This window comes from Somniosus microcephalus, chromosome 5, assembly GCF_052327205.1.
Source record: "Somniosus microcephalus isolate GS21.2 chromosome 5, FLI_Smic_1.0, whole genome shotgun sequence".
Taxonomy (NCBI): domain Eukaryota; kingdom Metazoa; phylum Chordata; class Chondrichthyes; order Squaliformes; family Somniosidae; genus Somniosus; species Somniosus microcephalus.
The window spans coordinates 44090935-44117950 of NC_140991.1; the positions used below are offsets into that span (position 1 = coordinate 44090935).

The window sequence follows — 27016 nt, forward strand, 5'->3', positions numbered from 1 at the left end:
CTTTCCAGCTCTTGGCCTGTAGCCTTGCAATTTATGGCACCTCAAGTGCATATCCAAGTACTTTTTAAATGTGATGAGGGTTTCTGCCTCTACCACCTTTCAGGTAGTGAGTTCCAGACAAATCAGGCTTCACTTAAGTGCCCTCCACAGTCAAATAGTCAAACTGCATTTACTGTCCAGACTCCCTCAACAAATACCGGGGACTTTCAATACCTAAGCTGCCTACTTAAAGTCTCAGGATTCTGTCAGTTAGCAAAAATACCAATTTAGAATTATCATTCTGTTTTGTTCAAGACTTGCCCAAATTTTAGCTTTGGGATTCAAGATGAGAAAGCTCCAAGAACCACATAGAAAAAGCAACTATTCCCTTTGTCAAAAATGTCTAAATCCAGAACTGTTCATACAGCAATTCTGTTAACCACCTGCAAACTAAACATACAGCTGAGAACAGCATGTTCCCAACTCCATTGTATTTAACTCCATCTCCCACAGCACGGACTCCGATAACCTCACCCATGCCTTAGTTACCTCTAGATTTAACTATTCCAACGCACTCCTGACCAGCCTCCCATGTTTGACCCTCCATAAACTTGGTCATCCAAAACTCTGCTGCCAGTGTCTTAACTTGTACCAAGTCCCATTCACCCATCGCCCACTCACTGACCTACATTGGCTGCTAGTTAAACAATGCCTCAATTTGAAAACAAGGATGAGATTTTTAAAATCCCTCCATGGCCATGTCCCTCCCCATCTTGAACATCCTCCAGCCCCACACCACCTCCCCCGCTGCAAAATACTTGCACTCTGCTAATTCTGGGTTCTTGAGCATCCCCAATGTTAATCACTCCACTATTGGTGGCTGTGCCTTCACGTGCCAAGGCACTAAGCACCGGAATTGCCTCCCGAAACCTCTTTCCTCCTTTAAGATGCTCCTTAAAACCCTACTTTTTGACCAAGCATCTGCCTTAATATCTCATGTGGCTCAGTGTCAAATTTTGTTTTACTACGTTAAAGGCGCTATATAAATACAAGTTCTTATTGCATCATACAGAACTCTAGGCCATGACAAAGGGTACAAGTTGAGGCTACACTACTATACTGTTCCCAGTTCAGAAAAAAATTCAAATGTCTTATTAAATAAAAAGTGACGCTGTTCTCCACAGAAGTTAATAATTTTAAAAGTTGGCATGTTTCAACGCTGCTCTATAATTACATTCTATAATAGTTAGAAAAACACTTGCCCATTAAAACACCACTGAAGTTGAGGAAAGCTGAATTCACTCCTAGTACTCCGTATCAGTCTCATTTTTCAGTGGTCTGAAAAATGAATATGGGAAGAGCTATAGCTCTGACCACCCAAAATATGTAACAGCTACTGCATTTAAAAACACTTTACACTGTTGTATTAAAGCCCACAACAGAGTACACTGGTGCAATCTCATTTTGATCTGCACAGCTACAGCTTCCAATACTTTGAGTGGATATATCTATTTATATATTGTTAGCCATGTACCTGTATCTCTTGTTAATCCCAATTCCTGTGTCTGTACCTCTTGTTAATCCCAATTCCTACCTTTGCTCCATATCCCTTACTTCCCAAGTAAATACTCGTCAGCTTTTTAAACATCACAATTGACTGCATCTATGGGATTCTAGGGAAATGCATTCCACATTACTGAGGAAGAGTTGTTTATAAATCAAGAAAATTAACAAAAGGAGTGTGCAGGTGCTTGCTCCACATTAGAGCGGATATAATTTCCCTGTAGCTTTTAATACTTTTCTTCAAATCTAATTATCTCTTAAATGTCATAATTGATCAACTCCAATAGCTACTTATATATAATGAATTCCATATTCTAAACTCTGCACACAGAAAAACTCAATGATCAGTAGACAATCTCACTATTTACCCTGCCAAACTGTTCACGTACTATTAGACCCTTCTTTAACCTTCTCTGCTTCACTGAATATAGCAATTTTCTTAAATCTCCTAACTAGATCCTCTCATCCTTGGTGAAACCTTTTTATAGCGCCAATATTCTTTGAATGGGGTGCCCAAAATTTCAAGTATTCCATCAATGGCCTAACCAGTTTCTTTTCTTCATTAATTCCTTGCTTTTATATTCAATGTCACAATACATTAAAAAATCAGAAACCAATTACCCCTGTTCTGCCTTTCCCACTTCTAAAAGATGTGTAGCTGCACTCACTGTTCCTCCTCTCCATTGAGAATTTTGTTTATGGTATATTTCCATTCTATTCTCAATTTATTAGTTCACTCTTATCTACATTGAATTAAAGCTTACCACATATTTTCCCACTGCACTAATCAATGTCCTCCCTTAGTGACTGCATCCTTCAGTTGGCAAGCTCCTTAATTTGATTGCCAAATTGATATAATTTCCTCTCTGGCTATGTGCAAATCAATTATGTACATGAAGAAGAGCGCCGCTTCAGTACGTTCCTGGGGATGCCAAATCTAGAAACATCCACCATGTAGTCCTATAGCAAAATACTGCAGATGCTGGAAATCCAAAATAACAGAAAATGCTGGAAAAACTCAGCAGGCCAGGCAACATCTGTGGAGAGAAATTAGAGTCGACGTTTCACCATGTAGTCCTCTCCATTTCCTATCCTTCAGTCATCTCTCTGTCCATGCCAACACTTCACCTGTAACATCAGGCACCTTAATCTCTACAGGACATCTTACACAGCACTCTCAAAGGCTTTTTGAAAGTCCAAATACCATCCACTGAAATCCCGTTCCATATACACTCAGCAATTTCCTCAAGGAATTCAATTAAATTGGTCAAACACCAGAACTTAAATCTTAAAGTTATACACCGTAAAGATGATCTGGTTAACAAAATAATAAAAGCACGGTATCATCCTACCTAGTGCATCTTGACATGACCACCCTTCCAACTGCATACACACACACACACCCATTGAGTCAGCTTTTAATCAGATTTAAAAATTGTTCAAATATTGACTATTTAGTAAAATTAGTGCAAAGTCTAATATAGGATCAGAGACTCAGTTAAAAAGGTAGCAATTTCAAATTATGATGTCTCCAAATAAAACCTCAGCTTGACCAAACAACAGAAACCAGAAGTACCCAAAGACTGAATTGCGACCTTCAATTCTCTCTACAGCATGTTATTTTATACAACAGAACGGATTGTGCATTAGCCCTCATTTACCAACTAAAAACAGACTGCCACAAATCTCTACACAAAACGGATTTTATTGTTCAGAGTCTGCACTATTCATTACAAACTGCCAACATAAAAACATCCCGTTACACTGTTCAAACTGCATCAATTGGAGTGTACAGGAAACTCTCGCTTAAACGGCACCTAAATATCCGGAATTCTCTAATAACCGGCAAAATTCTCACTCCGAAAACTACAGTATACAATCGTTTAGAAGTTTTGTTTTACTGTTAAGTAATTAAAGAGTTATGGATTACCCTCAACTGGCAGTACTGTACCTAATCAAGCATCTTCCACCATCCATTTAACATTCTGTAGGCGAGTACCCAATTACTGTATACTGCACATTTCTTGATTTTTTAATTTTTGTTAGTTAAAAATAGCCTCGGTAGATAACCCTCTCCGTTATCCGGAACTTTTAATCAACCGGCACCATCCCGGTCCCGTCGGTGCCGGATACCAGAGTTTCCTGTACTCAACTGGCGAGTACTGAGTGAAGAAAAAAACAAGCAGACTTTGGAATGAACACTGGCCTAAAAGATCAGGGCCACTGCGTTAGCACTCCATTTCAAAAATAGCACAGGTATACTAACCACCGCTAGCAAGTCTCAGGATTCAATAAAACCAATAAGCTGATAATTGAAGTACATCTGAAGGCAGTGACTACACTGGAACCATAACATGCAGTATGCAACATAATTAGTTTTGTCCCCGGCAGCATACCAGCTGCAAAGAGGTATTAAACGGAAATCAGGGCCGTCTTAGTTTCAGCAAGTGGGGGGGGGGGGGGAGAAACAAAGAGGAAAATATTAAGTAGGTAGCTGCCTCCAGCTGCTCATGTACCATACTCGCAAAAGCTAACTCAAAACGGTAGACAGATGAGTGAGGAGATCTGCCACAAGTAAGAGACAAACATTGTGATTAATTTAAACTATTGAGTTAACAAGAGAAAAGAACTGTGCGAAACACAATTCATATTGACTGATGACAAACAGCTTGCTGCAAAATTGGGGCATCTGGATGCACAGCCGCTGCAGACTTTCTGGGAATATTTGCAGTGGAAGTGCTCGAATTAATCTAAAACAAGAATACATTTTCAGAAGGCCCCTCGAAGTAATTCAATTAAGAGATCTCAGGCTCAGAGGCGGTCTTGAGATCTACATATACAACCGCAAAAGAGCAGTTAAATTTGCCATGAATCTCAGGCAATAGGCCGAGAGCAACTGTGACACCATTGTAAATCGGTGAAACGTAATCAATCAACCTTCAATCCAGTCAACAGAAACGGCCTTTAGAAAGCTCAACAAGGAGTCGGCATCCCCGATATCCTCTAGGGTTAATTCAAGATCGATAATAACGACCCAGGAGTACGGGTCTGACGGAGGAACAGCAATTGAGACCTTCCAAACGAGTATTATAGATCATAGAATGATACAGCACAGGAGGCCATTCAGCCCATCATGCCTGTGCTGGCTCTTTGGTAGAGCTATCCAATTAATCCCACTCCCCTGCTTTTTCCCCCAAAGCCCTACAATACTTCCCACCCACTCCCTTCAACTATCTACCCAATTCTCTTTTGAATGATACTATTGAATCTGCTTCCACCGCCCTTTCAGGTAGTGCATTCCAGATCAGAGCTCGGTGCATAAACAAAATGTTTCCTCATGCTGCCTCTGGTTCATTGCCAATCACCTTAAGTATGCGCGCTCTGGTTACTGTTCAATCAAATCTCCCCTTAAAAACTTCTCTGCCGTAAGGAGAACAACTCCAGCTTCTCTGGTCTCTTCACAAAGTCGCTCATCCCTGGTACCATTCTAGCAAATATCGTCCGCACCCACTCGAAGGCCTCGACATCCTTTCTAACGTGTGGTGCCTAGAGTTGAACACAATACTCCAGCTGAGGCCTAACCAGTGTTTTGTAAAGGTTTAGAATAACTTTCTTGCTTTTGTACTCTATTTATTACTAAAGCCAAGGACCCCAGATGCTAATTTAATATCCTTCTCAACTTGTCCTGCCACCTTCAAAGATTTGTGTACATACACCCCCAGGCCTCTCCGTTCCTGCACCCCCTTTAAAATTGTACCATTTAGTTCATATTGCCTCTGCTCAGTCTTCTTACCAAAGTGCATCACTTCACTGTCTATGACCACCTGAAGTCTGTTACTATCCTCTACATTTCCAAGTTTCATATCATCTGCAAACTTTGAAATTATGCCCAGTATACCCAAATCCAGGTCATCACCATATATCAAAAAGAACAGTGGTCCTAATGCTGACCCCTGGGGAACACAACTGTATACTTCCCTCGTGTGTGAAAAACCACCAACCATTCACCACTATTCTCTGCTTTCTATCCCATACCCAATTTTGTATCCACTCTGCCAATGTCCCTTTAATCCCACGAGCTTTTATTTTGGTAACGAGTCTATTATGTGGTACTTTATCAAATGTCTCTCGAAAGTCCATAGACACATCAACCGCATTACCCTCATCAATGCTCTCCGTTACTTCAAAGAACTTGGATCAAGTTAGTCAAACACCATTTGCCTTTAACAAAATGGGTCGCTGTTTACTGTCTCCAACAGTTTCTCCATTAGGCTGACTGGCCTTTAGTTTATCCTCTCCCATTTTTTATTCAGGGATGTAATATTTGCAATCCTCCAGTGCTCTGGCACCACTCCCATATTCAAGAAGGATTGGAAGATAGTGGCCAGAGCCTCGGCAATTTCCACCCTTACTTCCCTCAGTAAACTGGGATGCACTCCATCCGGACCGGTGACTTTCCTACTTTGAAGACTGCCAATCTTAAGTACCTCTTATTTTAATCCTATCCAATATCACTACAACCTCTTTTCTTTTTTTAGTTCCTGGGATGTGGCATCACTGGCATTTATTGCCCATCCCTTATTGCCCTCGAGATGGTGGTGGTGAGCCGTCTTCTTGAACCGCTGCAGTCCGTGTGAAGGTAATCCCAGTGCTGTTAGGGAGTGAGTTCCAGGATTTTGACCCAGCAACGATGAAGGAACGGCAATATACTTCCAAGTCAGGATAGGGTGTAACTTGCAGGGGAAGTTGCAGGTGGTGTTCCCATGTGTCTGCTGCCCTTGTCCTTCAAGGTGGTAGAGGTCGCGGGTTTGGGAGGTACTGCCGAAGAAGCCTTGGCGAGTTGCTGCAGTGCATCTTATAGATGGTACACTCTGCAGCCACAGTGCGCCGGTGGTGGAGGGAGTGAATGTTTAAGGTGGTGGATGGGGTGCCAATCAAGCGGGCTGTTTTTTCTTGAATGTTGTTGGAACTGCACTCATCCAGGCAAGTGTAGAGTATTTCCATCACACTCCTGACTTGTGCTTTGTAGATGGTGGAAAGTCTTTGGGGAGTCAGAAGGTGAGACACTTGCCACAGAATACCCTCCTCTGACCTGCTCTTGATGCCACAGTATTTATGTGACTGGTACATTTAAGTTTCTGGTCAATGGTTACCCCCAGGATGTTGATGGGGGATTCAGCAATGGTAATGCAGTTGAATGTCAAGGGGCGGTGCTTAGACTCACTCTTGTTAGAGAGCGCCATTGCCTGGCACTTGTGTGGCACAAATATTACTTGCCACTTGTCAGCCCATGCCTGAATATCATCCAGGTCTTGCTGCATGCAGGCATGGACTGCTTCATTATCTGAGGAGTTGCGATGGGAACTGAACACTCTGCAATCATTAGCGCAAAGCCCCACTTTGAACCTTATGACGGAGGGAAAGTCACTGATGAAGCAGCTGAAGATAGTTGGACCTAGGACGCTACCCTGAGGAACTCCTGCAGCAATGTCCTAGGGCTGTGATGATTGACCTTCAACCACCACAATCATCTTCCTTTGTGCTAGGTATGACTCCAGCCAGGAGAGTTTAACAACTACCTGTATTCTTCACCCCATCCTCACCCACCGACCCCCCCCTCCCCGATTCCCATTGACTTCAATTTTCCTAGGGCTCATTGATGCCACACTCTCAAATGCTGCCTTGATATCAAAGGCAGTCACTCACCTCGTCTCTGGAATTCAGCTCTTTTGTCCATGTTTGGATCAAGGCTGTAATGAGGTCTGGAGCCAAGTGGTCCTTTCAGAACTCTAATGGAACAGCCGTGAGCAGGTTATCGACAACTAAGTGCCGCTTGATAGCACCGTCAGTGACACTGCTACATTGGAGCATCCTCTTCTTTAGTGAAGACAGACAGTGCTCATTTAGTACCTCAGTCATGCCCTCTGCCTCCACAATTATCTCCTTTTTGGTCCCTTATCGAACCCACCCTTCCTTTGACTACCCTTTTACTATTTGTGTGTTTATAAAAGACTTTTGGGTTCCCTTTTGTTAGCCGCTAATCTATTATCACTCTCTTTTTGCTCCTCATTCCTTTTTTTTTGATCGCCTCTGTCCTTTCTATATTCAGCTTGATTCTCTACTGTATTAAGAACCTTACAATTGTTATAAGCCTCCCTTTTCTGGCTCACTTTAACCTCTATCTTGAGTCACCCCCCCCCCCCCCCCCCCCAGAAATGGCCAGGATGCATCCTGGCTCCAACCCGGTTCTGTCATACAAAAGACAACAGAATTCTCAACCACATCGCTGCAAATACAATTACCAATCCGACCTCTTTCCAATCTGGAATAATTGGACGATGTTGCCCTCCTGTGTCAGAATTTGAGTGATCTGAGACGCATTGGAGAGCTTTCAGTGCAAAGCAGCCAACTTTGGGCTATGGGATTTTTGCACAAACACTGCAACATAAGACACTCAAGTTGATGGATAAAACATGCAGGCAGTGGGTGACTTTATCTACCTAGGTAGCAATCTGTCGTCAGATGAGCGTAGTGAGCCAGCTATACTAAGGTGAATCAGCTTAGCCGCTCCAGTAATGAAGAACCTGCACAGGGTTTGAAGTCAAAAGGTGAAAATCCCTACGTAAACACAGATCTATCAGACCAGTGTCCTTGCGATATTTTTGCATGGATCTAAAAATGGATGCTGCTTAAGACATCAAGAGACTGGAAGCATTTTGTATGCGGCAGAGGAGACTGCTGGGAATTAGATGGCTTGACTTCGTCCGTAACAAAGATGCATCAAGAACTGGACGTGAGAAGACTGAAGTAATTAATTGCCACTGCCGGCACTAGTCACACCAGTGGAATTCTGACACTTGGAACCGAGTCAAACAGTGCGGTCAGAGACTGTCGACACTACAGACCTCTGCTGCCTTGAGCGTAATTGCTAGCTTGATACAGGCAGAGTACAAGCAGACTACATTGGTCTATTTGTAGTATGGAGGCTGATGTGCTGTATAAATTCTGTACCAAGCTGAAATAACTGCTTTAATTTTATACAAGAGTTTCATTTATGTAAGGGTAGAGAGATGTAAGAAGTCACACAACACCAGGTTATAGTCCAACAGCTTTATTTGAAATCACAAGCTTTCGGAGCGCTGCTCCTTCGTCAGGTGAAGTGGAGAAATGCATAAAGACACAGCTTATATAGTCAGAGAATCATGTCAGATGTTTACAGGTAATGTTTCCAACTGCCATTTATCACACCTCGGCAGAGAGATGATCACAGCAATCAAAGGTGTGAATGGTGTCCAAACAGGTCAGTCAGGAAAACATTACATCAAAGAACAATGAGGTGGGGTCAAATATTGCAGATATGGGGTCTGTATGAAAAACAAAAAAACAGACCCCACCTGACGCAGGGTCATCCAGACTCGAGTCGACGTTGGCTTGTTCTCTCTACACAGATGCGGCCGGACCTGCTGTGATTTCCAGCAAAAAAAATGTTTTTTTGTCTGTTTTTTTGTTTTTCATACAGACCCCAGCATCTGCAATATTTGACCCCACCTCATTGTTCTTTGATGTAATGTTTTCCTGACTGACCTGTTTGGACACCATTCACACCTTTGATTGCTGTGATCATCTCTCTGCCGAGGTGTGATAAATGGCAGTTGGAAACATTACCTGTAAACATCTGACATGATTCTCTGACTATATAAGCTGTGTCTTTATGCATTTCTCCACTTCACCTGATGAAGAAGCAGCGCTCCAAAAGCTTGTGATTTCAAATAAAGCTGTTGGACTATAACCTGGTGTTGTGTGACTTCTTACATTTGTCCACCCCAGTCCAACTCCGGCATCTCCACACCAGGGTAGAGAGAGAGGCTTAAGAGGTTCAGATCAGAATAGGAGCCACTTGTGCTGTTTATGAAACACATTGTACTTTCTGGATAGCAAGCATTTAAAAAGGTCTGGGGAGACGTCAACACTTCTTAAGGCTTTGTCTGTTTTAAAGGTGCCCGATCAAGTCACACACACTTGTTCTGTAGTCATCTCTCATCACCCCCACCCCTCAAATGTTTGGTACACTATTCACAGCCTCTCTCTGCTACTCTTACTGTGGGCTACACTAACTGAGGTCCCCCCCCTTTCTCCCAGTGGTTCTATTACATTATCCAGCTTTATTTCTTGCAAGACAATTTTCTCTTCCCTTTTTCTCTTACAGCTGATTGTATTATTGTGATGATTGATCAGGGAGGATTCCAATAGCTTTAGTTCCAGATTCATTCCAAGCATTTGTAATATTAGGGCTGAGTCATAAAATCAAGTTTAATCTTAAACAAAATAGATTCATCATCCCCATTTCTCGGTTTACATTTATTACGCAATCATTGCGCCTTTGTTACTCCATCAATCTCTGCTATTTGCTGTCTTTTCCTGCAGTGATTGTGCACTGATCAGAGGATAGCCCAGTTGAGCAGAGATGTAAAATATCCCCCTCTGCTGAGTCACCTATCTGGTACCTCGTGTGTCAGCCGTGGCCCAATGGTAGCACTCTTGCCTCGGAGTGCAGTACTGAGGGAGGTGCTGTCTTTCGGATGAGACTTTAAACTGAGATCCCGTCTGCTCTCAGGTGGACATAAACAAAAATCATGGCACTATTTCGAAGAGGAGATGGGGCGTTATCCCTGGCGTTTGGCCACTATTTAATCCCTCAATCGACATCACTAACAGATTATCTGGTCATCACATTGCTGTTTGTGGGATCTTGCTGTGCGCAAATCGGCTGCTGCGTTTCCTATATTTCAAGGAGTTGGATATATTTCTTAGGGCTAAAGGGATCAAGGGATATGGGGAGAAGGCTGGGACAGGGTACTGAATTTGGATGATCAGCCGTGATCTCATTGAATGGAGGCAGGCTCAAGGGGCCGAATGGCCTACTCCTGCTCCTATCTTTCTGTTTCTATTACAACAGTGACTGCACTTCAAAAGTACTTCAATGGCTGTAAAACGCTTTGGGACGGGTTTCCCCCCCCCCCCGTGTCATTCCACTCTATTCTGTGCTAGCTGGAATGACGATTAGTCAGAATGGCACACAAAAATATTTAAACATAACTCTGCACAGAAACCCAGGCCCAGAGCAACGAGTACCAGAGAGACTCACGGGGGGGGCAGCAAATGGAAGGGCAATTATTTCGCTGTATCACAACTGGGCAAAAAGGCTTTATACAATAAAACGGGTGAACAAAGATAGAAAGTAACCAATCAGAAAGGAAGGTAGATAACCACAGTGGAAGAAAACAGATGTGCAAATTCACCTAACACACAAGGAACATGAAAACATTGGTCCAAAATTTGCGGTCGGAGGCTTTCCATGAGCAGATGACTCCGACCTGTAAAAAAATCTATGAATTTACCTGGTGGCCCGGGAGGTATGGAGACTTGTGATCCTGGGTTTCTCCGGGTACACGCGGGCAGAAGCCCACGTATCCCAGGGGCGCATGTGGTTCGCAAGCGCCCCTGGGATCACATGGGCCGGCACAACCAATAAAAGGGAATCCCCATTCATACTTATGGGAATTGCATACGTACGGAACTCCCGTCACTACGAATGGGGATCACTTAAAAAATCCACTAACACATGAAATAAATTTTAAAAGTTACATATTTAAAATGCTATTTAATTAACTATTTTAAACTTTTTTTGGGAAAAATAATGTATGTTTTAACAGGGCTAAAAATAAACTTACCTCATTGGACAGGGTTTTTAATGTATAAATGAGTGATAAAATTTTAATTTTTCCCGGAACTTGCACGGTCCCTGCAAGCGCGTACACACCTCACACGCATCCATAGGGTTCGCAAAATACAGCCCATTATCTTGGATAACACACTGTACACTACTTTCTGGGGCACAGAACATTATACTTCAACAGTTAACTATACCTCCAACAGAAAATAGAATACAATTCAAATCATTGTGCAAGCAGAGCCCGGGATCGTGGAATGTTATGCCACACCCATCAGCGCCAAACCCAAAGAACTTCATCACTGAATCCAGTAGAAAACAGAGTCTTCTGTGGAGGGTTGATTAAATTCCTGATTTAGATACATCTGGGGAGATGTGTCTAAATCAGGATTATTTATGCCATTATTTATGAATTGCACGAGATTATTGAAGGTATAATTGCTCAATCACTAGTCACACTCACAATCCAGAATGCTTCATGCTACCACCGACACAAAGTATGCAGACTTTCAGGCACGTCTGTCTCCCAACAGCCAATTGGCTTCTACCTGCAACCGCTGGTTTGGCGAGGCTTTCAGGTATACTATTGCTCATTTATTTCTTCACTGGAGGTCAGTTTTAAATGTTCAACCATTCAAACAAGTTTGCTCATCCAAGCACCATCAGGCTGCAGAGGCTGCCAACAAGTTTACACGTCGGTGGCATATTTAATCAATCGTCTGAAATGGAGTGTTCCATTGCCTGGAGACAAAATAAAAAGTTCCTTAGAAGACTGTACCGGCACTGGCGGTGGGGTTTTGGGGTGGAGGCGCACGGGGGGGGGGGGGGGGGGGGGTGTAGAGAGAAAACGACAAGTGGGTTAAAAATGAGAAAATATAATTACAGAGTGACATGTTTACATACAGTTTCCATTATAAATGTAGACAGAAATTTATAATAGTAAACAGTTGGCAGGAAGTGCACACCCTTTTTATAGATATAAGAAGAAAAATTGCCAGACACGATAAATGCACATCAAAAAAATGGTCAGCTGGAAGGTGGACTTTTCCTGAACCTGGTGAGCACTGTAGAATTTCACAGACTACAGAATTGTGCAATCAAATTCTTTCTCCTTTAATAGCTTTTCAACCCATTCCACTATAAGCTCTCCAGTCACACAGCTTGTGTTGCATTTAATTCAAAATAATTTTACACATGTAGCAGTTTGTGAGTAATCCATGACTTCAACATAGCACGAAGCTGGTTGTCTGGGCAGTGAAAAAATTCACACTGGTGCACTTGTGGCTGCGGCTCTGAACTTGGTGCCAACACATGGTGAAGCAGTGTAAAATGAACATTGCTGCAGCAAGCTGTGCTACACTTGACCAGAAAGTACTTGATGCAACATAACAAAATTGGCAAGTTCCCCAGTATTTAAAGGTTGTTCACATTCATGAGTAAAAACCACCTCACGGCCCATTTAAAAAAAAAAGTTTGCATAAGGAGACTGGGTGACAGTGGATGAGCAAATTATTTCATTATCTCTGGAGTTGGATTTGAATGAAGCTCATGTCTGTTGTCTGGGCTCCCAAGGGAAGTGGACATTCAATCCTGTCCCTAGAAAGCACATGTAACCACTCCTAATTTGGCAATTTTAACTAGAGGCCATAACAATGGGGGTAAAAGTAAATGGAAAATGTCATCAGTGCGTTACGGAGTGCTCTTCTGAGGAAAGGGCTGAGGAACATTGAGGCTGAGCAAAAGGAGCATTTTGCTGCAGATAACAATTATACCTGAAGCAGGTATTCTTGATATTGTCAGTCGATGCTTGCAATTAGAACGTGTCCTATTTACCAATGACTTGTTCTGCCAAAAGGTTGAGGAAACAAGATACAGGAAACTTTGCGCTATCCGGAGGTGAGCTATCCGGCAATCTGGAGCCACCGGCAAAAATCAGCAGCCAGTTTTTATTCTTTTTGTTTTTTTGTTGTTGTTGCTTTGTTTGAACAGTCAAGCTGTGCAAGGTCTGTAGCTATAGCAACAGCTTCAGCTACAGAGCTTTAGGGCCACACCCAAGTGTTTAGAAGCTGTTGCTAAGCAACAGTGTTTGTTGTCAAATACGGAGATAAGAATCTCCGTATCTCTCAACATTAACTCTGGAGAGTACGGAAGTTGAGGCAACGGCAGCAGCTCGGTCCCGTGGGTGCCGGATAGCACAAAGTTTCCTGTATCCGGCACCGAGCTGTTGCCGATCTATCAAAACTGCCGGATATACCAGCGTTAATGTTGAAGCATACGGAGGATTTCATCTCCGTATCTGACAACAAACACTGTTGCTTAGCAACAGCTTCAAACAGTCAACCCGTACCTTGGAAGCGTCTCTGTAGCTTAGCAACAGCTTCAGAGACTTTCCAGAGCCTGACTGTTGGGGAAAAAAAAGCCACAAAAAAAACCTAACAAAACGGCTCATTCCTGCCAGTAGATCGAGGTTTCTGGACATACAACAGAATCACAGAATCTACAGTGCAGATAGAGGCCACTTCGGCCCATCGAGCCTGCACCGACACATATCCCACCCTATCCCCGTAACCCCACGTATTTAATCCCCTAACACTAAGGGTCAATTTATCATAGCCAAATCAACCTAACCTGCACATCTTTGGACTGTGGGAGGAAACCGGAGCACCTGGAGGAAACCCACGCAGACACAGGGAGAATGTGCAAACTCCACACAGACAGTCGCCCGAGGCCAGATTTGAACCTGGGTCCCTGGCGCTGTGAGGCAACAGTGCTAACCACTATGCCACCTCCGGATAAACCAAAGTCTCCTGTATTTGCTTACAATATGCACCTGCACACAAGATATGTTTTGCTATGCATAATTATACACATTTATATGCAAAAAGTTACAACAGATACATCTTCCCCCTTCGCAGTTTCACTTGCATAATCTGCAACATTCTGACCAGATCGCACATCTATTTCATTTCTTCAGGTTTTTACAGCAGACCAGAAATGCTCTAGTGGCCTTGTTGTACTGGCAATAAGGATAGTTGAAAGCTGCAAACTAAGATAGTTCAAGAACAGGCGCACAATAATGGATGTCAAGAAAATGACGTAATTCACAGTAAAATGCAATATGTTATTTACTGTAGTACACCAATTAAACAGCTACTTTTTAGATGTAATACTTTCCTATCAGTACTTTTATTTTGAAGACACACACGCACGCACTACCTCTCCACCACCACACAATCTGTTATCACACTGCATCATCAGACACCCAGCCTTGCATTTCCTCCAGTTAAACATTGGGAAGACAAAAGTCGTCTTCAACTCCACCACAAATTCCAACGCCCTTCATCAGGTTGAACGAAACTACTTTATTTGACCCCAGGCTGAACTTCCAATTCCATATCCTCTCCATCACAAAGACTGTCTGCTTCCACCACTCACATCACACACCTCCATCCCGGCATCAGCCCAATCCTCATCCATGTCTTCGTCACTTCCAGACGATTATTCCAATGCTCTCCTGGTCGGTCTGCCATCCTCCACCCTCCCTAAACTTCAGCTCATCCAAAAACTTTGCTGCCCATATTGCATCATGCACCATCCTGCACACCCATCACCCCAGACCTCCAATTTAAAATTCTTATCCTATTTAATTCCTTTCAAGGTGCTGCCCCTCTGTGAAACTCTCTCTAGCCATATTTACCGCTCAGAATTCTGCATTCCTCTAACTGGCCTCTTAGAAATTCCTTTGCCCCACTGCAGGCCTGCAACTATTTTTCATGAAATTATACCACAGAATACATTGGTCCTTGTTAAATACACCCAATACAGCAGACAGGGTACTAAAAGTTAGGTAGTAGGGAAAAAAAGATTCTTGTTGCTTCAGCTGTGACTGTCCCCACAGATGAAGCACCCATCAGCACTTCCTATCCAGACTAAAAAGGTGAAAAATGACCACTTAACAGCGGGGCTGTAGCGATTTCCCCATGAATCATGCAATGAGCAAGTTGCAACCATCAGGTTTGTGCATGGGAAAATGAGATCGTTGCATACTATTCAAGGAAAAACTGCCTATAGAATCAAAAGAATTAAAAATGTTTTAAATATGGACATACACTCTCCAATTTCCCAAACGTTCAATAAATACTTGCTTGTTCAGATACATAAATTCACAAATAGAAGTAAAGATGCTGGATGCCAAACAGCAGACACATTTCTCATCTTTACATTGAAAAGGAGTTTCTCATCACAGCATCTAACTGGCCCTTGAATGACTCCAGAATTTGTCTCCACCACCCAAGGAGATCACTGTGAGGATGGGTATTACTACGTGGATTTTCGGAAGGCGTTTGACAAAGTACCACAGAGAAGGCTGGTTAACAAAATTGAGGCTCATGGAACAGGTGGGTCAGTGGCAGCTTGGATAAGGAATTGGCTTAAGGACAGAAAACAGCGAGTTGTGGTAAATGGCTGTTTTTCAGACTGGAGGATGGTAGACTGTGGTGTTCCCCAAGGGTCAGTGCTGGGGCCACTGCTTATTTTGATATATAAAATGACCTGGATACTGTAACAAAGTAGAATTTCTAAATTTGCCGATGACAACAAACTTGAGGGGTGTGGCAAACAGTGATGATGATACCAATCGACTGCAACAGGACATAGAAAGGCTAGCAGAATGGGCAGACAAAATTTAATAGAGAAGTGTGAGGTGATGCATTTTGGCAGAAGAAACAGAGAGGCAATGTACACTTAATGGCACAGTTTTAAAGAGTGTGCAGGGACAGAGGGACCTGGGAATTAATGTGCATTGGTCCCTGAAAGTTGCAGGACATATTGAGAGAGTGGTTAGCAAAGCATATGGGATCTTGGGCTTCGTAAATAGAGGTATTGGGTACAAAAGTAGAGAAGTTATGCTGAACCTTTATAAAGCACTGTTTTGGCCACAACTGGAGTATTGCATCCAGTTCTGGTCACCACACTTTAGGAAGGATGTGAAGGCCCTTGAGAAGGTGAAGAGAAGATTTACCAGAATGTTTCCAGGGATGGGAGATCTTAGCTACAAGGACAGGTTGGAGAAGCTGGATTTATTTTCATTAGAGCAAAGGAGGTTGAGGGGTGATTTGATAGCGGTGTACAAGATTGACAGGTTTGGATAGGCTAGACGGAGAAAGGCTGTTCCCACTAGTTGATGGTACAAGAACTAGGGGACACAGATTTAAGGTTTCGGGAGAGAGATACGGGGGGAGAGAGATGAGGAAAAACTTTACGCTGCGAGTGGCGAGGACCTGGAGCTCGCTGCCGACGGAAGTGGTGGATGCGGACACACAATGTTTTCAAGGGGAGACTGGATAGGCAATTGAGGGAAATAAACTTGCAGGGCTACGGGGATAGAGCGGGGGAATGGGGCTGACTCGATTGCTCTGCAGAGTGCCGGCACGGACTCAATGGCCTCCTTCTGTGCCGTTATGACGCTATTGACAAGGTATGTCAAAAACTGATTTTCACTGGTTGGTAAGTCAGTAACTAAAGGGGATAAGTACACGATCACCACCAAAATAATGAAAGAGAAAGTTTTCTTTTTAAAAAAAAAGAGTATTGTTAGAACTTGGAAGATACTGGCAGAAAGTGGTGAAAGCAGAAAACATAAGCTTTTGAAAAAGTAATTAAAAAAAAAAATTTCAAATAAACTATATGGCAAAGACAGGAATGATGCTAAATCAAGTCAGCAACAGTGCAGTGGGCTAAATAGCCTACTTTGATGCTGTAAAACAGAGTCTAAATGTAATCAAAACATGTCACCCCCAGCCAAAGCACACAATTTCATACACAAGTATAATTCTAATAATATTTCTCACAATGAGGAAGTACTTAATCTCTGCAAAGAGAATTTACATCCATCTTTGGAATAAAAATTCAATTAAGAAAAGCATATGGGATAGAAAGTCTATACCACTCGCCCATCTCAAGGGGCTCTCGCTCGCTTTCAATGGGATTATATTAACATAGCAAAGCACTCAGAATTAAGGCCAAGTATGGCACAATATACCAAGCATGACAGTTAAATTAGCTATCCACTGTTCTCATCTCGGAGTGATTACATTTTGCATTAAAGGAACAGCACCAAGGCACAAACACCTGCAAGCTTTTTCCGCCCTGTAACAAGCAGTGCAATAAATCTGAATATCACTGACAAAATTCCATACAAATCACAATTCCCTTATTGAAGCCAATCCAGAGGTCCCTCGAGTAAAACTAAAGCTGGACTACATTTTTAAATATATAAAGCACAACTCGGTGCATTTCAAGGAAGTAACATCCTTGGGTTACTACTGGTAAGCCATTACAGTGACATCAACTCCTTGATAGGTGCCACCCACAACACTGGAAATTTGCTCCCAAAAATGCAAATTAAAAAGTCTTGACATCAAGATGCAAGGTCTTCGTAATCTTCGACCTCATCAGAACCACCTAACAGCCAACCCCCGCCACCCCCCACCGATGCAATTAATATTTGTATCTCATTGTTCTTTTTTAAAGTTTACATAACACTTTTATTATTCAGTTCTCAGGGGAGCAGCATTCAAAAGAAAAGCCACATGTCCATCCAGCACTTCGATTTTTGTTGCGACCTGCTGTCAGTTATCATTGCAAATATTTGAGGCCAGCACATTACATCTGTGATTCTGGTGGGGGAAAAAAAAAAAAATCAGTTGAGGGGTTGGGACACGAGCAGAGGCATGAAACTAGCTCCATGCGGGATACCCAAGAATCTAACTGCAGCTCCCATAAAAAAAGTGGATCGCAAAGACAGATCGTCTATATTAAAGACTGACTCAAGTACTCTGCACCAAACATGACTAAATTCTCACAATATAAAAGAGTACTTCAATATACCATGTACTGTTTGCATTACTTAACCCCACCCGCCCCCCCTTCTCTTGAAGATGCAAAATCTTAGTACATAATCCACAAATACCAGCAGCCCTTTGGTACTTCACCCAAGGAAGCAATGTTCACCCAAGGAAGCAATGTTCTTCAAAGAGCCTGGTTAGCAAGCATCACAACCGAGCCTAACCCCATCCTCCCACACAGGTGTGACACCAGGAATGGAAATACTTGCTGTTTTCCCCCTGGCTAGCCCAAGGGTGCTGAAACAAATTGCAATGTCCCAATTTGTCTCTTGGCTGAGATGAACCAATTCATTTAGAACAGGGACTGAGCCTGGAACTTTCTGGCCTTGACCAGATGATGATGCTTCTTAGGCAGTCCCTCGGAACCGAGGATGACTTGCTTCCACACTAAAAATGAGTTCTCAGGTGACTGATGAGTCCAATGCAGGACCTACAGTCTCTGTCACAGGTGGGGCAGACGGTGGTTGAAGGGGCGGGTGGGTGGGGTGCTTGGGTTCCACTTGCTCCCGGCGAAGAGACTCGAGGTGTTCGGCGCCTTTCCGGATGCTTCTCCTCCACTTTGTGCGGTCTTGGGCCAGGGATTCCCAGGTGTCGGTGGGGATGTTGCACTTTTTCAAGGAGGCTTTGAGGGTGTCCTTGAAGCGTTTCCTCTGCCCACCTGGGGCTCTCTTGCCGTGCCGGAGCTCCGAGTAGAGCGCTTGTTTTGATTATTAAGGACGTGGTAACAGGGCACTTAGAAAATAAATAGGATTGGGCAGAGTCAACATGGATTTATGAAAGGGAAATTGTGTTTGACAAATCTGTTTTTTGAGGTTGTAACTAGCAGAATAGGTAAGGGGGAACCAGTGGATGTGGTGTATTTGGATTTTCAGAAGGCATTCGATAAGGTGCCACACAAGAGGTTATTAAACAAAATTAGGGCTCATGGGATTGGGGGTAATATAGTAGCATGGATTGAGGATTGGTTAACGGACAGAAAACAAAGTAGGAATAAACGGGTCATTTTCAGGTTGGCAGGCTGTACCTAGTGGGGTAGCACAAGGATCAGTGCTTGGGCCTCAGCTATTCACAATCTATATCAATGATTTGGATGAGGGGACCAAATGTAATGTATCCAAGTTTGCTGATGATAAAGCTGGGTGAGAATGTAAATTGTGAGGAGGATGCAAAGAGGCTTCAAGGGGATATAGACAGGTTAAGTGAGTGGGCAACAACATGGCAAATGGAATATGATGTGGAGAAATGTGAAGTTATAAAAGAAAAACAGAAAAGCAGAGTATTTTTTAAATGGAGCGAGATTAGGAATTGTTGATGTTCAGAGGGACCTGGGTGTCCGTGTACACAAATCACTGAAAGTTAACATGCAGGTACAGAAAGCAATTAGGAAAGCAAATGGTATGTTGGCCTTTATTACAAGACAAGAGGATTTGAGTATAAGAGTAAAGACATCTTGTCCAAAGATGTGCGGGTTAGGTTGATTGGCTATGATAAATTGACCCTTAGTGTTAGGGGGATTAAATACGTGGGGTTACAGGGATAGGGTGGGATATGTGTTGGTGTAGGGGTTATGGGGATCGGGTGGGATATGTGTCGGTGCAGGCTCGATGGGCCGAAATGGCCTCTCTCTGCACTGTGGGGTTTCTGTGATCTTACTGCAATTATATAGGGCCCTGGTGAGACCACACCTGGAGTATTGTGTACAGTTTTGGTCTCCTTATCTAAGGAAGGATATACTTGCCATAGAGGGAGTGCAACAAAGGTTCACCAGACTGATTCCTGGGATGGGGGGATTGTCCTATGAGGAGAGATTGAGTAGACTAGGCCTATATTCTCTAGAGTTTAGAAGATTGAGGGGTGATCTCATTGAAACATACAAAATTCTTACAGGCTTGACAGGGTAGACGCAGGGAGGATGTTCCCCCTAGCTGGGGAGTCTAGAACCAGGGGTCACAGTCTCAGAATAAGAGGTCGGCCATTCAGGACTGAGATGAGGAGAAATTTCTTCACTCAGGGGGTGGTGAATCTTTGGAATTCTCTATCCCGGAGGACTGTGGAGGCTCAGTCGTTGAGTATATTCAAGGCAGAGATCGATAGATTTTTGGATATTGGGAATCAAGGGATGAGGATAGTGCAGGAAAGTGGAGTTGAGGTAGATAATCAGCCATGATCTTATTGAATGGCAGAGCAGGCTCGAGGAGCCAAATGGCCTACTCCTGCTCCTATTTTTTATGACCCTCTATCGATGAAGTGGTGCCTTTAACTCACTAGCTCATAAATCTTTATACATTTGAACCTCTGAGTAAATTACTATCTTGCAATCATGAATTGTCTGCTTTAAGTACAAATTATTAGTTTATAGAAGATTTTTATTGTTTATGGGTCAGATTTTTGTGGCAGCAGTGGATGTCCATGTAAATGCTGACCGCCATGGAAAAGGGCATTCATGTGTAAAATGAGGAATGACCAATGCCTCTTGCACTGCGTCAAGTCTAATTAACAGATACCTTTGAAGTACTTGCCACTTATCTGGCACAGCTGGACAGGATACAAGAAATTGCACATTGACAGGCAATCTCTCCCACCTGTAGTCTCCAACCTCTCTCCATATACACCATAGTGTTTAACCTCTCCCCATCAATTTTAATTGTGCCTTTGTCACTTCCAGGCTTGACTACTCCTTTGGCTACCTGCTCACTCTCCCATTCCCCACCCTCCAGAAACTTGAGCTCATCCAAGTCTTTGCTGCTTGCGCCCTACCTCACACAAAGTTAGGCCAGTTCTGACAAAGGGTCATCAACCTGAAACGTTAACTGTTGCTCTCTCCACAGATGCTGACTGACCTGAGTATTTCCAGCATTTTCTGTTTTTCATCTCACCGATCACACTTGTCCTAGCTGATGTCTATATTGGCCCCTACTCCCCAAAATTAAAATCGTTGTCTAAATCGCTCCATGATCTTACTCTTCCCCATCTCGAACCTCCTCCAGCTGTACAGCCCCTCACAAAACTGTCCATTCCTGACTCTCGTGCACCCCCACCCCATCACCTCATCATTAGCAGCTGTGCTTTCAGCCAACTAGGTCCCACACTCTAGTATTCCCTGCCTAACTCCTCATTTTTTAAGACACACTCGTTAAAATGCAATTTTTGGCCAAACTTTTAAACATGCCTCCCAAACTCTCCTTCAGCTCTGATCACCCCTCCCTATCTCCAACCTGACAACCCTCCGAGATCTTGGCGCTTCTCCATTGGCAGCCATGCCTCCAGCTGCCTAGGCCCCAAGCTCTGAAATTCCCTCCCTAAAGCCCCCCCCCTCCTCCTCCTTTAGAACACTCCTTAAAACCGATCGCTGACCAAGCTTTTGGTCACTTGTCCTAATATCGCCTCGTGGCTGTCAAATTTTGTTTGATAATCACTCCTGTGAAGTGCCCAAGGACTTTTTACCAGGTTAAAGGCACTATATAAATGCAAATTGTTCCTTTCCTTATATCTTTAAAGCACTTTGGGATGCTTCTCATACATTAAAGACACTGTATAAATTCATAACATTAGAGCTTCTCTAAACTGTCCTACATTCTTATTCCCCCTCCCTACCTCTTCACTATGTTGAAATGAAGTGTTGCCACAGTCTCTTGTTCAACACATTTATAGGACTATAAAACAAACTCCTTAGCTCCCTCAGTCGTTCATTCATCCTATAATCTTCAGGTTTTTAAAAACCAACTTACATAACCAGTACTTCCTGAGTTACTCTGCTTTTTCCTTTTCAAACTTGGTGGTCTACTGCCTGCACTACAATCTTTGGTCCTTCAAGTTCTCAAATCCACTTCAAGGCCATTAATATAGAGCTTGTATTTCTTACAAAAGCACAAACTAGGAGTTCCAACCATTTTATCAACAATTGTGAACAAAGTTCATTAACACAAATGATTGGGTAATACACCTGTGACATCAGAGAAGGTATATACCATCACGTGACTGATATAACATTTCTGTAGAATAGACAAAATACCTTTTTACATTTGAACCTTGAGATTAGATTACTATCTTGTGTACATGACACTTTTTAATAAAAAACACCACACACTACAGTTTCATAAGGAGATTTATCCTGGTCTGGTTCAATTGTGCACCAGCAATAGATACCAGTGTGGAAACTGCTTCCCAATAAATCAGTTGAGTATAGCATCTTTAACGTAGTAAAATGCCCCAATCTGCTTCACAGGAGCGATTATCAAACTAAATTCGACTGGCTGAGTATTTCCAGCATTTTCTGTTTTTCTACCAATATACCACCTAGTCCTGCACAAGAGAACTGTTGTGCTGAGTTTGCTGTACATTGATAAAGAATTGTTTCAATTATTCCTAATCATAAATCTTGTTATAATCACAATTACACAGTGCAGTGAAATGTAAATTTAAAACAGCCCTTTTAAACTCCAAAAATAGTTTCCTGAGAAGTGTAATCAAATCCCCCAAGACTGCAAAGTGAAAACAATTGCAATGTGAGTTTTTCAGGCACCATGCATATGACAGGCCAATCAGTATAACTCAAAGCATTTTTAGTGCAGGCCTGCTTGGTGGTGATAAATCCATTTCGGAGGCCTACTATATCTAAAATGTAGATTAAAGACGACCAAAAGTTAAAAAACGAAGGCCTAGCTTTCTACATTACTTATTCAGCAGAAAGCTGAAGGTATTTTTCGAAGTTATACCCAAACAGTTGAGTAAATATTTTTTTTTGAAGAAAAAAGAGTAAAAGCTCGAGTAGGCCAGAAGCCTACATAAGCATTCCTGGAAACTTTTTTGCAGCAACCCTCCAGCAGCAACAGACGCAGTGCGGTCTGGTAGTTAGCTGACACAGCTACGAGTCTGGCTGACATTTTATTGTGGGGAGAGAGCAAGCTATATTATCTTGGGTTGACAACCGCCCTTTTATAGACGCATCAAACAATTGCTAAATCATATTGCTCGAGACTCCGTGAGCTTGAGATCAAAAGGCATCAATCCCCGAGTCCACCCCCCTTCCCCATTTCCGATTAGAAACGAAAGTGGCGATGACTGCTGCACAAGATCTGGCTACTTATGGACGAGGTTACAATCGACACTTTAAAGTATTGAATTTTAAAAAAAATGAATAACCTTTCTTGGAATAAAATACATCCTAAATGAAGGACCGGAGGGGGGGAATTCCCAAACTCATGCGACACTCACGTGAACAGCTCCTCCAAAAAGTGAAACCTTCCAAAAATAAAAATGCAAAAGAAAAAAAAATCCCGCGGATTGGTTTCCTTTTTTTGTTGTTGGGGGGTTTCAGCGCTCGCCATTCATTGGAGGGAAGCACATGTTCCTCAGCGGCTCGGTGCACAGACAAACAGGCGGCCTCCCCTCTCCCTGCACCCAGCCGGGGGGGGGGGGGAAAGAGACAGGAATTAACCCGCCGGATTAAACAAAACAGACACACACAGAGCCGGGCTCGGGGCCTACAATGTAAAAAAAAACCACATCTATATTACCCCGGGTTCATGTTTATGTAACCGGCTCTCGAAGGTAAATTGGGATACAACTCGCCTCTGGGGGGGGGGGGGGGAGAAAGAGAGAGAGAGAGAAAGGGGGGAAAAAATGGTGCGGGCAGAAGGACATCAGAAGGCATTCATACTCACTCACTCCCCCATCACCGGCTCACCAGCAGCCAGCACAACATGGCGGCCGCCATGTCTCCCGCGGCCCGAGGCCCCAACCCAATCCTTTTTCTTTCACCCCCACCCTTACACTGCCCCCGACCCCCTTTCTCACCTTGCCCGGCCGGTTTTGCCTCCAATTTGCTGCGGCCGCCGACCCGATCCCTCTCTTGTTCGGTCTCTTCCCTTCCCCCCCTGGACGGCGGGGAAACAACAACAAGCGGCAGCAGGAGGAGGAGGAGGACACGGGCCTGGGTATCACACACACACACCAACTCTTCTTTCCCGGTGTGTGTCTGATCGGAGAAGGTGGGAAAGGATGATGATGATTATTATTTTTTTAAAACAAAAAGTTAAAAAGGGTTTGTTAATTTTTTTCTCTCTTTCTCTCGAAGGCCTCGGCGACGTGGATTGGTGTGGGGTGGTCGGTGCGGTTTTAATCCGTCAGCGCGGGTCACAAGCTCTCGCCGTCCGCTCTCGCTCTCTCTGGGAAGGGGAGCGGGGGGATGGGTAATTCCCGGGGCTTGCTGTGAGCGGGAGGGGGGGCGGGGCCACCAAACTTCGCGCAGGAGGTCCCGCCCACACACTCCCGAGTTCCGATTGCTCGGCCCCGCTGTCAATCATCCCCCTTTTTTCATTAATGAGAACCCCGGGTTGGGGTTCGCCGCGGCGCCGCTATTTATTGCGCGCTTTCGATTTCCAACCCTCCCCCTCAAAACCACCCCGTGTCTTTTTTTTTATATAATAAAATCATTGCAATTAGTATTCTTTCTAATGCATTTGAAAGCTGCGTTTGCATTTATTTTATTTTGCATTACGGTATACTGTATATATATCAATGTTGGTTTTGCGAGCACAGCAATGGGAGGTTTTGGGGGGTTGTGCGCACGCTCTCTGGCCATATGGAACTCTCGTGCAGTTGGTTTTGCACCTCTTCCAAACTCAGAGAAAACAAGTCACCTAAAATGCTAAATAGTGCAAATAAAAACAGCCGTTTTGTCAATTGCTCGATTCCTTTCTATTAGGTTTTTTTTTTAAAAAAGGAGAACCGAAGTAATTCATTTTTTTGGCTTCTGGAGAAACCCTTGTGGCAGAATGACGTAAGAGAGATGATTAAATGGTTCCAGCTTTTTGCTTTTTTTTTTGACACACATACACAGAAACAGTTTCCCGCCTTCTTCCCGTGTGCCGCAGTGCGTAAATGACGCTCGAATGCACCTGGAAATGAAAGCAGTTCGGCTCCGGCATCATTGCAATGAGGCTGCATTCCTTCCCCGGGTGTTTGACCCATTGCCAACGCACAGAAAGTAGGACTGGATGCAAAAAGCGGGGCGGCGCGTCCCGGACACGGCGTGCGTGCACGCGCGCGTCACTTATCCCCCCCACAAGAGTTTGCACCCGGGCAGGAGGAGTGCTGCAAAAACCTTGTCCCGGAGAGGTAGCTCAGCACTAAGCTAAAACACTCAAGTTCCTGTGATGCTTCGCCACGTTGTACCTAAATGCTAGACAGTTCAAGGGTTTTAAGTTCGGCCTACAGCTTTTAAAAATGCAAGACAATTAATTATTAACAGTCAACCAGGAAGATGGGGGGGGGAAACTTTAATGTCCAGCCGGAGGTGCCGCCTTTCGGATGCCCCGTCTCCTCTCTCAGCTGGATGTAAAAGATCCCATGGCACTATTTTGAAGAAGAGCAGGGGAGTTCAAGTCAAGCGTAGATCCCTTGCAGTCACAATCAGGGGAATTTATAATGGGGAACAAAGAAATGGTACACCAATTAAATACATAAGTACGATAGCAAAATACTGCAGATGCTGGAAATCCGAAATAACAACAGAAAATGCTGGAAAAACTCAGCAGGCCAGGCAACATCCGTGGAGAGAAAACAGTCAATGTTTCGGGTCAAACCCTTTGTCAAGACAGGAAATGAAATAGATTAAAAAGCCAGGCTGGGAGAGAAGTGAAGAGACATTAAGAGGTATTCAAAACGAGACGAGATGGTGATAGGACTAGTGGAGACAAAAGACAGCTCTAAATTAAATACATACTTTGGTTCTGTCTTCACAAAGGAGGACACAAATAACCTCCCAGAGATGTCGGGGGACATAGGGTCTAATGAAGGGAGGAACTGAATGAAATCAGTACTTGTAGGGAAATGGTGTTAGGGAAATTGATGGGATTGAAGGCTGATAAATCCCCAGGGCCTGATAATCTACATCCTAGGGTACTTAAGGAAGTGGCCCTAGAAATAGTAGATGCATTGTTGGTCATCTTCCAAAATTCTATAGACTCTGGAACAGTCCCCATGAATTGGAGGGTAGCTAATGTTACCCCACTATTTAAAAAAGGTGGTAGAGAAAAAACAGGGAATTATAGACTGGTAAGCCTGACATCGGTAGTGGGCAAAATGCTAGAGTCCATTATAAAAGATGTAATAGCAGAGCACTTGGAAAACAGTGACAGGATCGGACAAAGTCAACATGGATTTACAAAAGGTAAATCATGCTTGACTAATCTACTGGAATTTTTTGAGGATGTAACTGGTAGAATAGATAAGGGAGAACCAGTGGATGTGTATTTGGACTTTCAGAAGGCTTTCGATAAGGTCCCACATAAGAGATTAACATGCAAAGTTAAAGCACATGGGATTGGGGGTAAGGTACTGACTTGGATAGAGAACTGGTTGGCAGACAGGAAGCAAAGAGTTGGAATGAACGGGTCTTTTTCCGAGTGGCAGGCAGTGACTAGTGGGGTACCGCAGGGATCAGTGCTAGGACCCCAGTTTTTCACAATATATATTAATGATCTAGACGAGGGAACTAGATGTAATATCTCCAAGTTGCAGACGACACAAAGCTGGGTGGGTGTGTGTGCTGTGAGGAGGATGCAGAGAAACTCCAGTATGATTTGGACAGGTTGGGTGATTGGGCAGATGCATGGCAGATGCAGTATAATGTGGATAAATGCGAGGTTATACACTTTGGTGGCAAAAACAGGAAGGCAGATTATTATCTGAAGGCGATAGATTGGGAAAAGGGAAAGTGCAACAAGACCTGGGTGTCCTTGTGCACCAGTCACTGAAGGTAAGCATGTAGGTGCAGCAGGCAGTTAAGAAGGAAAATTGTATGTTGGCCTTCATAGTGAAAGGATTCGAGTACAGG

At 43.5% G+C, this 27016-nt stretch overlaps 1 protein-coding gene across 4 annotated transcripts in view; it reads right to left on the reverse strand.

Moving 5' to 3' along the window:
• Window positions 1-25152, reverse strand: part of larp4b (La ribonucleoprotein 4B) — a 100089-nt gene extending 74937 nt beyond the window's left edge. Inside the window, exons 1-2 of one of the 4 annotated variants that reach the window (XM_085987590.1) lie at window positions 23974-24391; window positions 23392-23571 (exon numbers count right to left, since the gene is read on the reverse strand). Coding sequence is in view for 1 of the 4 variants with exons in the window: in XM_085987588.1 (XP_085843714.1) it covers window positions 25077-25149 (73 nt within the window). In the remaining 3 variants the exon portion in view is untranslated. Of the gene's footprint in view, window positions 1-23319; window positions 23341-23391; window positions 23572-23973; window positions 24392-25076 lie in introns of those variants that run through there. The other 3 variants (XM_085987588.1, XM_085987589.1, XM_085987591.1) reach the window with 3 other exon arrangements.
• Window positions 25153-27016: the final 1864 nt, after the last annotated feature.